The sequence below is a fragment of the Sinohyriopsis cumingii genome, chromosome 9 (assembly GCF_028554795.1).
Source record: "Sinohyriopsis cumingii isolate HCF-2022 chromosome 9, ASM2855479v2, whole genome shotgun sequence".
Classification (NCBI taxonomy): domain Eukaryota; kingdom Metazoa; phylum Mollusca; class Bivalvia; order Unionida; family Unionidae; genus Sinohyriopsis; species Sinohyriopsis cumingii.
The window spans coordinates 47518185-47533814 of NC_142969.1; the positions used below are offsets into that span (position 1 = coordinate 47518185).

Genomic DNA, 15630 nt, shown 5'->3' on the forward strand with positions numbered 1-15630 from the left:
CCTATGCCGATGGCAAGTTTGACCTATGCATCATGAAAGCTCTTCAGTGTCTGGAAGCCGTCGAAACAAAAGATTTCATCAACAAGCCGCAGAGTGTATCTTCTTTTCACAGCTTCCTGGGTAATGCTTACATGGCCAAGAAAGATTACGAAACAGGCCTGAAGCATCACAAACTGGACTTGGACATCGGACAGAAGAAGTAAGAGAGTTATTGTCTTTAATTATAAAGCCTGCATTAAACTGTAAACTTTAAACTGAAGAAACTAGGTCAAAACACATGCGGTCCGTTACTCCATTTTACATGGCCGCATATGTCATTAACGTGTTGGGGGGGGGGGGGGGTCTCAGAGAAAAGATTTATTGAAAATGTAAAAAAATAGATGATTTTTTTTCCAGGAAAATTTCTTCCTTTTTCGTGAAGACGGGTTTTTCTTCGCGAAGATTTGTTTAACTAATACTGTCAAAATTTCCAGAAACGTGAAACATAAAACTTTTTTCAGTAAAGAAACTTGTTCCCATGAGTCCTCATTCTTCACAACAAAAAAAAAAATCATTTTCATGAAGACTGCTGCTTTTCTCCTGACAGATTTTATATCGTTAAGGATGTATCACTCTGTTGATTTTAGTTCATTGTTCGCAGATTCGTGTTTACTACTCTACTGAGACAGTCGATGCGTTACGTCAATCATGTACGTTAGCTATCCATGTTGTTCGGGGTTGGGGGGGGGGCGGGATAGTATAAGAACGAGGCGGTTCTTTTTGTCTCTCCTAATTCTTGGTTAGGTACCGAACTTTTAATATTCCTTTATCATATCGACCAGTGCGTGTTCCCTTTAAAGTATTAGCGCTCTAATGACTTGAGCGACCAGTCATACAGTTATCCTGAAGACATCTATCCCGAAAAAGCTGTCTTTTCTTCACATAAATTGACCTGTCATCAGTGCGGACGTAATTATGCCCTAACTCATGAACATAACATATGTTATAAAATCGAAGTATATTATATTGATATTTACCCATCATAAATACGTGTTTTAAGTACATACCGAAAATTTCATTACAAATGGTTAAAAATTGTTTGAGTTTTTTCGATTTGAATTAGTATCTAGTGACAGTCAGGTAGGGGACGTAACGGTACATTAGGCCTGAAATTTCAGAAGATCGGGTGATACACCTTTGCCATCGAGAGTATTAGTCGGTGTTCCATAGGTATCGGCACGTGCTAGGGTTTGATTGACGATAGTTTGTTTGCAAAAACGTAATGAAAAATTACCTTCTGCACAAATAAAATTAAACATCTTTAGATATAACTCTTCAAACAAGGGTTTCATTTTACGTGAAGATAATAAATTTTCATGAATTCGTATTTTCACGCAAAAATGCTTGCATACGTCCAAAAAAACTGTTATAAGAATAAAATGATTTCCTTCGTAAAACTTGCGCATTCAATTCACGTTCAAACAATTCATTCGTGAATAAAGTTTAATCTTCATGAAAAATATCACCTTGTCGATGGGAAATTGCCTTTAAATGTTGATGCAAGTGTTTAGAAAAAAAAAATACTTTTTACTTTTTGGGATAAAAAAAGTATAACATTCATGAAGAATGCCACTTTCTTCAAAAGTGCATTCCCTCGTCGAGACAGGTTTTTCGTGCAAACAATCTCAGTCTTAATGACGATTTTTTTCCGTGAAGAAAGAAGATTCTTCAGAATAAACGTTTTAAAAGAAAATTGTTTTTTTTGCTACGGTTCCACTTCTTTCCTAGAACAAGTGGTCCCTTTTCTCATGAAGATAAAGACATTACCTACTGAACGAAACTGGAATCTGCGTAAATCAGAAGTTGTTCGCAAAAATGTAACCTTTTTGACAAAAAATTAAACTTTTAGTGAAATCTTTTCTTTGTAAACATTCACTACGTTAATTACGTGTACGGCTATTGATGTTCAGTGTTTCTAAGGGGAATTTGACAAACTCGTGTTAATTAATTACAGTTGTAAAGATTAAGGTGCCATCGTCATGACGAACTATTACTGCATCATACATGCATAGGACTTCTTATACGTCGACGGGACGAGTTTATTGATTGCATTGTGTTGACATAGGCATGTAGACATGATGACAAATACACATCGTGTTGTTTTACTGAAACGATGCAGCAGTATAAACAAATTATATATATATACATGTGTTGTCATGGCTGCATAATCATATCAGCATATTTGGTAACACGTCTTGTTGACCTAAAATAACTTGTCTCGATCACGCTTGCTATCACGCATGATATAACGACGGCAGCATAATAATTTCACACTTATATTTATCACACAGTCCGTATACTTTACATATAGTGTGTGCAGTTTACTATTTACGATATGACAACAAGTTAACTTTTCACCTTGTGTGATTCTGATTGGTCAAAATAAGCCCATGAAATTCTTGCACAGTATTCTCTTTACTGATTGACTGCGGTCGTGGAAAATGTTTCTTTCCTCCGCCTTAGGGAACTTGTTCTTTTTACTAATACTTTGAACATTTTGGCGGCCATTTTTAGGAATCCACTAACCAAAGGGAATTGGGAAAAAGATGTCACGTCTATTCTGAATATGGCTAATTAACCCCCACAAGGGCTTGCTATGCCTTGAATATCATATCATGCAATGAAAAATGTCATAAAACCCCAAAACAACAATAACAACAAATAAAACTAAGGGTATTGTTCAGTTGATAACAGTTGTGGGGTTTAGAGTGTGTTGTATACATGTAACATGGAGTCCACTATATATATAAACCGGTCACTCAACTGACAGAATTTCATCCAACTGGAACATGTGTACACGATAAATATGTGATGTAATTCTTACTTAAAATGAAATGTGTTTACGTCCTCTGTTGTCCTCTGTTCCAAATCAAATAATGTCAGTATCCAGTTACAAATACATTACAGTAAATATGGCAAGTTCTACATCCATTAATCCTCCTTTCACTTGAATCTCGCAACATTGTAATGTTTAGATGTGAATTTGACACGTGATCGTCTACAGTACTCTAGCCGGTAATGTATCAAACAATGTGACATCAAACGCATTGGACATCCTGTGTTGAAAAAATGATTTTGTATATGTAAAATGTGCTCTTATCGGAAGACACTTGTTCTGCGATTTATAATCTGTAAAAAAAAGCATAATCTACTTTTAAATGTTAATACTTGTTAAACTTCGTTTGGGACTTGTTGTTGCACACAAGACATGAAAGGTTAATCGTCTCAGTCAGAATGAACGAAATTCATCGTTCTTCTTTCTCTCTAATTAATTTATACTGAAATAAAAACTGTGATAAAAAGAATCTCAAATGGGTAATAATTAAATATTAAATTTATGAAACTCGTTGAATAATTGCCAGCTCCTGCTTACCCTCCTTCGCCACACACATACACACGCGTGCGCGCGCGTATCCACAAACGTACACAAATATACGCACACTTTATTAGGACCTCCGCTCTTCTATTGCAATAATACCACTTTGAAAGGATTGAATTGCTCTATTGATTCAACGACATGAGAAAGAAAAGCCAAGTCATGGGACAGAACGAGAACGAAAGGTGATCTGTAATTGTACAACTTTCTAAAATATATGTTTTGTGACGATGATCGTCATCGCTGTAGTATTACGTAGTCACTATAGTAACGGATAATGCGGAATGCAATTAGTTTGTATTCAGAGATGCGCTTTATTCGGGTTTTTATTTTATTGATTACTTGTAACTTCATTAATGACCCGAATTCGTATGTAGTGCAATTGTTGAATCAATATCATATCTGAGAAAAGAGCAAGTATGAATTAGGATTGGAAATTAAGCGTTTATGAAACAAATATCAACGCATAAACGTTATATTATATTAATACCATTTTATGTAAGTTTATAAATATGTTTCTAAACACGGACTCATGCATTTACAGCTCACGAAGTATACCATGACTTCTTATAAGACAAAGTCTTCATATTCAGTTCAATTGTACTCAGATGTACTTAATCTTCACATTATCTAGCGGTTTTATCAAATGTAATCAGTTTTGTTTTCTTTCCTTTCTTATTTTTTTATTTAACAAATAGAACCCTTCGTATATGATAATTTCAAAACAATATAATAGCGCAAGAGGAACAATTTATATAAGCAGCAGAGAGGGTGAACCCACCTTATTTTAGAAGCGTCGTCGTTGAAAACTAAGGCTTTTACGAAAACGAAACAAATTACTCCGATAACGCGAAACAGAAGCTTCTAACTTTCTGAGAGTTTCTCTCCCAGAGTTTCTCCGGGGGGGTTAGTTGTTTTTGTTACTTTATTGTTGTCGTTGGTGTTTGTTTTAAAGTATGCGCGCGCGTTTTACTGCGTTGGCGCCTCACTGAGGTCGCACCCTCTCTGCTGCTATCCAAACTTTTTATCAAGTCCGACTCGGTATCTCGACCGTGGGTCATATAAGTTTATTATAATAAAACCATGCGGAGTTGACTGTGCACGTGAAAAGAAATTTTTAAAACGATTACAATCCATGTCTCCGCTACACCAAGTCTGGTGAATATTTCGTAACGTATGTGTATCAACGCCGTTAAATACAGCTAGAATATTACAGTTATCTTTGATCACTTTAGGTATTTGTGTATATCGTTGAGTAACATAAAGCACGTCTGTGTTTTTTGTCTCCCTCGGGAAAATATCCGAGATGGATTAGATTGTTTATCCAGCATCACATCATCGTATTCAACTAAATTATTAATAGACCCATCAAGGTCATCCAAGGACGGTGCTTCATCAATGTCGGTAATAAAATCAATAACGTCATCGTCGTTTATCGTCTTTGCGTTTTCATTAAAATCCTTGAGCACTTTGTAACATCGTTGATCATCAACTGATGGTGCAACTAAATACAACTTATCCCATTTCAACCACTTCATTATTAGACTAAGTAACAGTTGTGTTTAACCAGACCCAGATGGTCCAATTATTATCATTCGGATAGAATTTGGTAGCATTGGGTGATGTTTAACCGGTTCTCGCTTTTTTGTTGCCGAAATATTAATTACACCTATATACTTATAATATGAATTGATATTGTGTGAAATGTAGAGCGCATACCCCTAAAGGTGGACTAACAACTATAACTGCAACAAACAAACGACAAGCACTTACGGGCAAATGTGAACGATGTGGTACAATAAAAATTAAATTTGTTTCTAACCCAAACCGTGTTTTAAAAAAATGAGGGGATATTGCCGCTTCGTTAACAAAATTACCAGGAACTCCGTGGGCTAAGTACGCAGGAGAAAAGCATCTTCCAGGATATAATTATTGTGGTCCTGGTACCAGACTTGACATCAGGCTTGATAATCAAGACCAGCCAAGGCCTGGTGAGTATCCATTAAACGTTATTGATAAAGCGTGTCACGCTGATGATGTAGCTTATAAAAGTAAGGCTCTTCAGCAGCGACATATTGCAGATATGAAATTAATTCACTCATTAAATTCCATAAAAAAAATACATCTTTTCGAGAATCATTAGCTAATTCGTTGGTAAGATCCGCGATGAAAGGTAAACTAGTGCTAGGCACTGGTAATTAATCAACCGATTATTATTATGATGGAATCAATTTAATATAGTCCAAGATGATATTGGAAAGGTAGAGCAGCAATTAGTAAACTCGCCGACGCAGCAAATGTTACACGTGTTGCTGCTGAAAAATGGTTAGCACGACAGGCAATATGGCAAATTAAAAAAAAACACGTAAAAAAATTCAATATGCACATTCTGATGTCAGCGTACAAAATGAAGTTCATCAAGCGGATATTTCTTTAACCACATGATACTATCAAAATACGTAGACGTCAGCTGACATATAAATACGCGTTGACTGTCGTTGACGTTGCCAGTCGGTATAAAGAAGCAGAACCACTATCAACTAAAACAGCTGCTGAAGTTGATTCTGCTTTTGACCGAATTTATCAACGAGGACCCTTACGGTGGCCACAACTTCTACAGGCTGATCATGACAAAGAATTTCTTGGTGCGGTATCATCATTGATGAGGCAATATTACGTCAAAATACGACGAAGACATACTGCAATTCATCGTCATCAGGCTATTGTTGAACCATTTAATCGAGCACTTGCTGAGCGGTTATTTCGATATCAATATGTAAAGGAAATAATTCAAGACACGAGATCTCGAGAATGGATTGCAAGATTACCAAGTATGATAGCTGCATTAAATAATGAAATTACTCGAACAACTAACATGAAACCTATTAATTCGATTAAAAAAAAAACAACATATAATTGTACAACGACATGACTTTTCAAAACAACCAGTGTTAGGTAATGTTACTGTAAGATATTTATAAGAACCAGGTGAACTTGAAGGTGGTAAAAAAAGAGCAAATGATCCTATCTGGAGTATTACAACGCATACAATTTCTAGCGTGGTAAGATCCACGGGTAGACCAGCAATCTACAGATTAGATTCAACTGCTCCTCAACGTGGATTTACACGTGAACAGTTACAAGTAATTCCCGAAGACACAGTTACAAGCGATCACTTTTGTAAGCTAGCACCTCTACGCCGATTACACTCAAGACAGGTCAGCATCACATTTTTGCGTGTATGACCAAGACTACTATCTTTTCTATCTACGGTAAATTGTCTTGGGTCATTACTCGAGTATCGCCACAACATTACTGTATTACAGATCGCACAATGATTATTTTGCTGTTGTTTTAGCGTCGTGATAAATTCAACATCGAGATCAAAGTCGCAACTGTTTTTTTTTTGTCACATTGTTTATAACTAGCTAATTTTATCTTACTATATCGCAGTCAATAACATCATCAATGGTTTCTGTATCGTCTATGACAATTCTCACCAGCTGAGATATTCTTCTGACTCGAGACACTGCGAGATAAACTAAGCTCGACCATGCGATACAATCATCGACGATCCAAACAACTGTATTAAAGATGGTTAACCCCTGAGATGAATGAATTGTCATTGCGTATCCCAGTGTCCTTGGAGTCTTGTTCGCGTTCAGCGCATCCTCAACAACACTAACATCAGCTACGACAACATCATTTAATGCGAGATTCTGTTTCTCAGTCCGTCCTGGTATATCAACGTCGACATTCTGCCGTCGCGTGTTAACTGGTCTTTAACACAATGGTACACGTAGATCTGAAAACTTTTCTTTATGCAACTGAAATAACCGCTTTTGAAGTGTATCACGAACTATCTTTCTACTTCCCACTATTAAATCATTTGGTCTCCACACTTGCAGAAAATCTTTCATAGAAGTTTCTGAAATTATTTCACGCACTATTTCACACTATTACGGTTGTAGTCTGATTTATTTCTTTAACTCCCTTAATTCATCAGTTACTTCTTCACAATAATCTACAAAATTCTTTAGTCTTTCGTGCGGAAATAACCCAACAAACGTCGGTGGTTGACCATGATCGCCGCACATGACCACAGTTGTATTTTTCAATAACAGCCAATGAGAAACATGTTTAATGTATCTTTAGATACTGTGCATACTTCATATCAAATGATGATCCTTTGAATATATTTCTCTCCCATTCGATCCATGTGTCTCCCTTCCATCGAAAAAAAACCCCTATGATAAGTACATGATGTTACTCCTCGTTCTCTCAGTTCTCTTGCGAGTCTGTGTATAGGTGTTAAAACAACCATATCATCTGAACTCTTCCGAAAAAATTCAATAACTCGAGTTGTCTTACCAGAACATCCGGGTCCGTTTAAATAAACGGTCTTGTGTCTTGTCACTGGACCATATACAGATGCCGCAGACGATAATTTTGATATTTGATTATTTTTGTAATAAATATCTTTGATTTGAACATCGGCGGATTCAGAATAATTATGTAACATTTCTTATTTTATTCTCCATTCGCTCCATGATACATCTTAAGTAGTACTTGTAAATTGAGTAAGTAATTCTGAGTATTTTCTTTCAATATAGAATGAATCCGTAGCAACTCTGACCGCGGTGTCAGGAAATCTATTTATCATCGATAATAATTTTCTCGAAACATGCGCGAGCATTGAGGATCTTAAATGAGTAAACTGAGGAGACTCGCCATCAATATAACCAACAATTGTACCTAATCATGTTCCGTTAGACAAGTAAGCGTTTTCTCAACTTACAAATATATTTCTCTTCGTTGCATCAGCAATTATAAAATCGAGTTCAACATAGTCTATAATTAATCGTGAAAAATGTCGTTTATGATCATATGCTTCGCCTTGAGTAAATTTACCGATCATTCTTCTTCCAAGATCTTTTGTGGTTTTAGTTTCATCATCAGAATAATTCTTCTGTGTTGGTAACCAAACTTCTTTCTGAGAACGGTATGATATAATTGCCTCACTTACAATCAACGGTATCATTAGTTTTGCATCGAGCAAATATCGTAACAGCACTATTGGTGCTCACATTGTTTCTGAAAAGTGCCTACCAAACCAAACATAACATAGCGGATGAAGACTTTTAGAAACTCGAATGACTCGATACGGGCGAATCCAGTTAGATCAAAATCAGGTAGGGGTCCATTTATCGATACTCTAGTCATTTCATGTGTGGGGTGTCCTAATCTTTTAAAATATCCCAAACACTCTCCCATACCAAGAAAACTCCCCGGATAACACGCGACCATATCAACCGAGATAACGTCGTTGTGGTCATACTTAGTATTCAAGAAGAAATTCAAAACGTGTTGGCTTCCACCAAAGTTTTTCTTTTGCAAAGTGAGCAGCAACTGACGGAACGGTGAAACAATTATTTAACAATTGTTCAGTATTCTGCGATGAAAATTTCTGCGCAAGATTTTTCATTTCTTCGTGGATAGATTCTTTACGATATATTTCGCCGTTAGATCGTACAAATTGATCATATTTTTCATTATCGGAACTTCGAAATAACCATACTGATGCAGGATGGTTTTTACTTATTTCGTGAATAAAATCAAACATGTTTCCGTGATAAAAACTAACTGTTTGATCTCGTGAAAATGTTGTTATCGCGGATGTCCACGCGTGTGCTATATAATCAGTAATCTTAATTGGGGCTCCGCTATTTTGTAATGGATTGATTCGTGTAAAATCTCTTCGGTATCATTGCTACTGTTATTGGGAGTGTAAATATTCTTCTTTTAAATATATATTTAGTATATAATGAATTACAAAAATATCAATGATATCATTTTTGCAATTAAAAAATTAAAACATGACGGCATAAATATATCTAATGAACTAAATCATGAAAAAATTATTTCCGATTTTGAAACATTACAAGAACGTAAATTTGAAGGGGGATCCACACTACCATCATAACACAAATTTGTAAAGCGAATTCATGGGCCATGTTCCCATAAGTGACTACAGTAAAAGAAACTGAAGTGGGGGAATTAGTCTCTCTCTCTCTCTCTCTCTCTCTCTCTCTCTCTCTCTCTCTCTCTCTGTCTGTCTCTCTCTCTCTCTCTCTTAATAAAACAAATTATATTAGAACTGTCTTGTGAATACGAAACAAAAAAGACTATCGATACATAAGGCAATCAAGAAAGATTATATCAGAAAATGAATGTTAGGGTCATTTCGTGAAAGTGAAAGTGTGATTCAGATTTTAATCAGGATTCATCGGGTTTTTTTATACTGATTTTAGTCGATTTGTCAGTAAAACAATGCCCCCCCCCTTGACTCTGTCAAGGATAAAGTCAAGGAGGGGGATTATTATGCATTTTTTCTCTCTCCTGTTTTTCGATGTATCACGCGTCAGTGGCATTTTTCAAGTATGTGTTGTCCTTGACAGAGTCAAGGAAAACACTCTACAATTGAAAATCTTTAGGATTTTACATGTAAATTTAGACTTAGCGTTCATTTCGTAAATCAAGCAAGTGACCGTTCTGGTCAGTTGTTTAAAATTTATTCTTGATAATAGCGGATTATGACATCTTAGATTGACCGGATTAATCGGTTCTTGCACAATCAGATATCCGGGTGGTACTTGGGTGTGAAAGTATATAAGATATATCCCTGCTGCGCCTGATCTGATTTTTCAGTATTTGTCTGATAACTTCCATCATTTACATCACATACAAGATTGACCGCGATCGTTGAGGTTATATTTACAATTCCTGGCGATATATGGCGACCTTCACAGTGCTGTCCATTATTATGTCGGAGAATGTTATCCTGCTGCGGTGTTATTTTTTTCCGCTCAGCAAATATTTTAGGAAAAAATTTTCGATGATATCATCGACAGATTTTTTAACTCAGCTGGGTTATACCCAGGAAAATCAAAATTCAGTAGATCTCCTTCTGTTATTGAATGTTTATTAAAAAAATAATTGCTTACTTCTGTTTTTTGGCTGGATTACCGCTTGTGTCATTTTTTGATACAAAAATTCAAGATCAAATACAATTTGATTTAATCTTTCTATTTGCTTAATAATCGCCTTTCGCGTAAAGGTCAAATCAAAAAGATACTCGGTAAAACGCTGACGCAATTTATTTCGTTGTTGTTCGTGATTAATTTTATTAAAACTTTTGGTGAAAATGTTTTCGTCGGGGAAAACTGCTAAACTTTCGCTATTCGATTCGATATGTTTAAACTGCCACACTACGCTATTATTTATATCGCTGTGTATTATTTCGCCGTCAAACTCGTCGTTTTTTATTCTTCTATAAAAACTGCGATCATAGCTATAACTTACATCAGTTCCATGGTACGAACGATACGTCGATGTAAAATCAGCCCGTGTAAATTCAGGTATTGGTGCAGGTACCGGTGGAACAACTTTAGGCCATCCTAGCACGGATCTGATCCATGACTGATATATATCAACAGCGTAATCCGGTGAATTTATCTTTATCGCGGCCGATAATGTTTTGTTCTGAACCGTTATAGCTATCTTATTCCCGTCCTGTTACCGATTTTAGTCTGCGTTGAAATTCGTCATTGATTTGTTCAATTTGATAAGCTCCCGTGGGTATTCCAACAACCTGCCAGTCAGGTGTTTCCCCAATGACATCGGCACCGGGTTTATTTTTATTTGCAAATAGCAACGAATTATTTACTGGTAATCCACCAAACGATCTTGATCTAATATTGGGCCAGCTGTAGTATAATCGCAACCGCGCAAGAGCTATTTTCTTTACTGGAAAATTAATACTGAATTCAGGGTTGGTTGAACTTCCTGATAGCATCGTGGTTTTCAGCGGACTTGTATTTGCGACTATCTGCTGAAGTAGTTCTGTCATTATTCAAATTTCCATTTTCTAAATCAATTACTTCATTGTATGTCTTAAGCATTGTGTCAAATTCAGAATCTGATATCGTTTCATCGTTAAGGCTTGATGATATCAACGTCGACAATTTAGAATACGCGTGTGTTGCCGTGTGCAATTTTACAGAATAATCGTGCAATTTAGTGCTCGTGCACGTGGATATCTTTTTCGCGATAATATTAAGAAACCCAGTAATCGTTGCTGATGATGAAACATATTGTCACAGCTACTGCTACTGGCAGTGATAGCAGATACCGAGTAAACAACAACATCAATGAGAACCGCACGTCTTCGATATTTTCTTACTTTCGTTGTATACTTGTCAACGATGATTTTTAGCACTGTTTGCCATTCACGTACTTGATCATATCTAAGTTTTTGAACGCTTAGCTCTGCTAAGGCCATTATTATATTTTACACAGTAACCAATTGAGGCGTTTCAGCAACAAATTCCAGACACCACCAGTAAGACGATGCGGTTAATTTCTTATCAGCTGATAATGCATGTAGTATAAACGTTTCTTCCTCCACGCTATTTAACACAATAAACACGGTTCCAGAAAACTGATCGGTGGAATGACGCCAGGGATTCGTAGTGTATATATTAAATTTTGCAGCGCTGAATATAGATAGTCTGTACACACCAGTGACTTCCGCGGTATCCTTGATAGTATTATTTTGATGTGACCGTGTTGAGAATCCTGATGATATCGCATATACTACGTTGATTATCTGTTTGTGGGGAATTTTAATCAGATCAATTTTTTTAACGATATCAGGAATTCCACTTATGACATCTTCCAGTGTGTTTTTTTAATCGTTTCAATGCTCGTCTTAATATCAGAGAGTTTCACTTCAGCGTTCAACGGGATACCAAAGAAATCGTCTGCGATTTTATTGAGTTTTTGAAAATTTCTACGGGTGTTCATAAACATATTTACGTGAACGTCATACTCGGCCCGCAAAGTGGATAATTTAGTATCTACGTTATCGTAGATAACTTCTACATATTTTTTTGTTGCAGCATCTTCGTCGGATGTTGGATCTCTTAAAACAACTATTTTATTTTCGTTCATGTTGAGTTCACTTGTTATTGTGTCGCCGGTATTCTTCAAACGCTTAGCAAGGCTTCTTGCAATTTCATTTCTGATAACCGCGATTGATATACTTGAATCTCTGATCTTACCGTCATTGGTAAACACTGGAATATTATTCGTGGTAGCACCAAGAACTCTACGAACTATGCCATTCCACTTGATGTTACTCGTTTTTAAAACGCCATATCTATCCTGAAAAACAACAACTTTATTTCGGTCAACTCCAGAGAGGTTGATAATATCATCTAGTTCATCCTTTGTCGCGTTATTTGACAAATCTATTTCGTCGGATTTTTTTAACTCTCAGTAGTATCTCCGCGGATATTCTGTAAATATCTACCATTATTTATTTACGAGCATCTCACTCACGACTTTTAAACAACGCACTGGTATAATCGGATACGAATTTGTGAGGTGGTAATTTTGATGTTGAAATATCATCGAGTACAGCAATTGCTTCACGGCCGCATATTGGTGGATCGGTTAGTATTTGTATTGGCAATGTTGAATACCAAACCGGGATTTTGTGTGGTGCGACATAGTTGATAAATTCCTGGGGTGGAACCAACCCATACGAATCGAAATAAACAATTCCACGTGGATCAATCGCGTATACTACCCAGTGAGTTCCTACACCGGTACTATTATCAAGATTAATAATACCTGTCTCAGTATTGTTCGGTTTATGCGGCAACTGATCGCACATAAAAACACCTCTAAAATATTTGATATTTATTTGCTTAGCAGCATCAAGTAAATCAAAATTTGACATTGGAAGAATTAACGAAGTGTTCCTGGAAGTATCAGACCCTTTCCGTGTCGATGGGTGGTTCCTGGAAGTTTCAGACTCTTTCCTGTTGCTTTTTTTTAAATGCCATTTCAGCAGCTGTTCCAACAGCACCTAACGCAGCTGCCTTTGCAACGGCTGTTGCTGCAACGGCTATCAATGATGGTATCGCCGCGAGAAGTGGAAACATACCGCCTGTCTTAGCAGTATCTTTAATGGCACCGGTGGAAAGTTCAAGCCTTATTCCAGTCTTTATAATTTATTCTGACCACATGTAATCTGACTGTTTTTAGCGTTAGTGGTTCCGGATTCTTTTATTGGTGCGGATTGTAGTCTTTTTTTATCTGACCAGGAGCCAGACTGACACTAACATGATGGTATGATGACATTTATGATTATAGTCGTATTTTTTAATCACCGCGCGATTACATATTTGGAAAACATTACATATTTTCTACTGGTGCGTCAACGATTCTCATTCTGCCACCAGCACCTTCAAGCAACATTGCCTTGTCGCTGAGTATGACCGCGATTGCACTGTAATTAACACCACCTGGGTTCAAGTTAGCTCTGAAGTGTATATCAACCACAGCTTGCCTAAATAAATCTAAATGTTCCAGTGAAAAGTAATAGATCGGATACAATGTTATAAAATTCTACTGTAAGATTTGGAAACCTGTGTCTATGTTTTGATCGCGTCCCATATACGACAACAATGGATGATACGCGCGAGCAACGCGTTTGTGTTCAAAATTTAAAATTATGTCTTCAGATGGTTCTTGGTGCCCATTTATTCGAAAAAGAAACCACACTGACTGCAAGATTGTCAAATATCACGTGACTATGCTCCTGATTACATAACCGAGTAACATTTTGCAGTGCAATAAATATATATCTCGGTGCAGAAACACCCTGCTGGGTCATAGTTTGCCATATAAATAACCCGGCAGCATTGCTTTGAATATTATCTATGGACATTGTAGACCATGACAATAACGACTTACCACCTGTGCTCATAAAAGAAAGTAATCGTTGTTCTTCAGCAATCGATAGAGGCATTACTGGCATCCAGAGTGAAAGTTTTAACAGTATTACTTTACCAGCAGCAGCTGCGGTTGGTCGCCAAATAGCATCATCATCACTACCCTTTCTCACAAGCACAACTGTGTGTTTCGCTCCAAAGATAACTTTTCTGACATCTCTGCAAAATCCAAAGATATGTGACAGTAGAATCGCACATGAAAATCTTCTTCGGTCATCTTTTAACATTAATTTACGTGCAGTAAATCCATAATTGTAATTGTTGTTGGTGCTCTGTAACATCAAACATTCAGCGCCAGGTCTATCTATCGCTGTAGCTGGTTGTGGGTCAGTTGCAGTATTTCGTGGTACATGTACTTGAAGAAATTGCCTGTGATCAGGATGATTAGTATTATCTTTGGCAAACATCATCGACGGGCCAATTGATCTTGTATAATCGTCGGAATATCTTGCTAAAGCTACTATTGTTGTGGCAACGTAAACGAATTTTTGAATTGCCTCGATGTTTTTTCCATCAATCATGTATGTGGCGCTGTCAAATAATGCCATAATATCATTATTAACAAAACCAACTATAGCATCGGCTCCGTATGATGTGTTAAGAGGAATATATGTTACAGGCTCGCCTTTTACTTCAATATATGCCTCAGCGGGCAGAAAATATCTAGCTGTATCGTGGACTTGCAATTCAATTCTTCCTCGTGCGTTGGGTACACATGCGTCGTAAGAATAATACTGATAATCGCGCACGGATTCATCTTTGTGAACTGGTTCATCAATATCGAATGCTGTGTCGGATATGCGTTTAAACATTTTATTATATTGCCCATTTTTAAAATGGTGATTTAAATCATGATCGCGTAGACCTCCCAAGGATACGAAGACCGTTTCCTGAAATAAAACTTGTGTTTACTTCATCCTTGGGTAAAAAAATTTTCCAGTTTCTGCCCCTATTAACGCTGCTAGTTTTAGATTTGCGGCTTGATTTATTATTATACTGACATTTTAGGGCATAACTTCGGTGCTGGGCAATTTTACTGGTTGTGGCGTTGGTTTGCGCTTTTTTTTTTGTTTTATCTGTTGCTGCGGTGGAGGAAGTTGATACGGTGGTGGTGGAGAAGAAGGTACAGAAGGTTGTAGGTTTTGTTAATTAAACTCTTGATCAAGTCTTCTTAATTCTTCAACAAGTGCATCGTATTTAGTATCATCACTTCTGACTTTTTTGTGTAATATTTACGATATATCCATTTAATAAAATTGTCATCATTTACGGTTTTATAACCATGTTTTAATATTTTAGATTTATCATACATGACAAGTAGTATTTTTCGAGGCAATTCACGTTCTTTAGTAT

General features: G+C 36.6%; 1 protein-coding gene across 1 annotated transcript in view; it reads left to right on the top strand.

Moving 5' to 3' along the window:
- Nucleotides 1–15630, top strand: part of LOC149791754 (uncharacterized) — a 45316-nt gene that overhangs the window by 22759 nt on the left and 6927 nt on the right. The window contains exon 8 of the mRNA XM_089970256.1: nt 1–199. Within this exon, the coding sequence (XP_089826382.1) occupies nt 1–199 (199 nt within the window). The remainder of the gene's footprint in view (nt 200–15630) is intronic.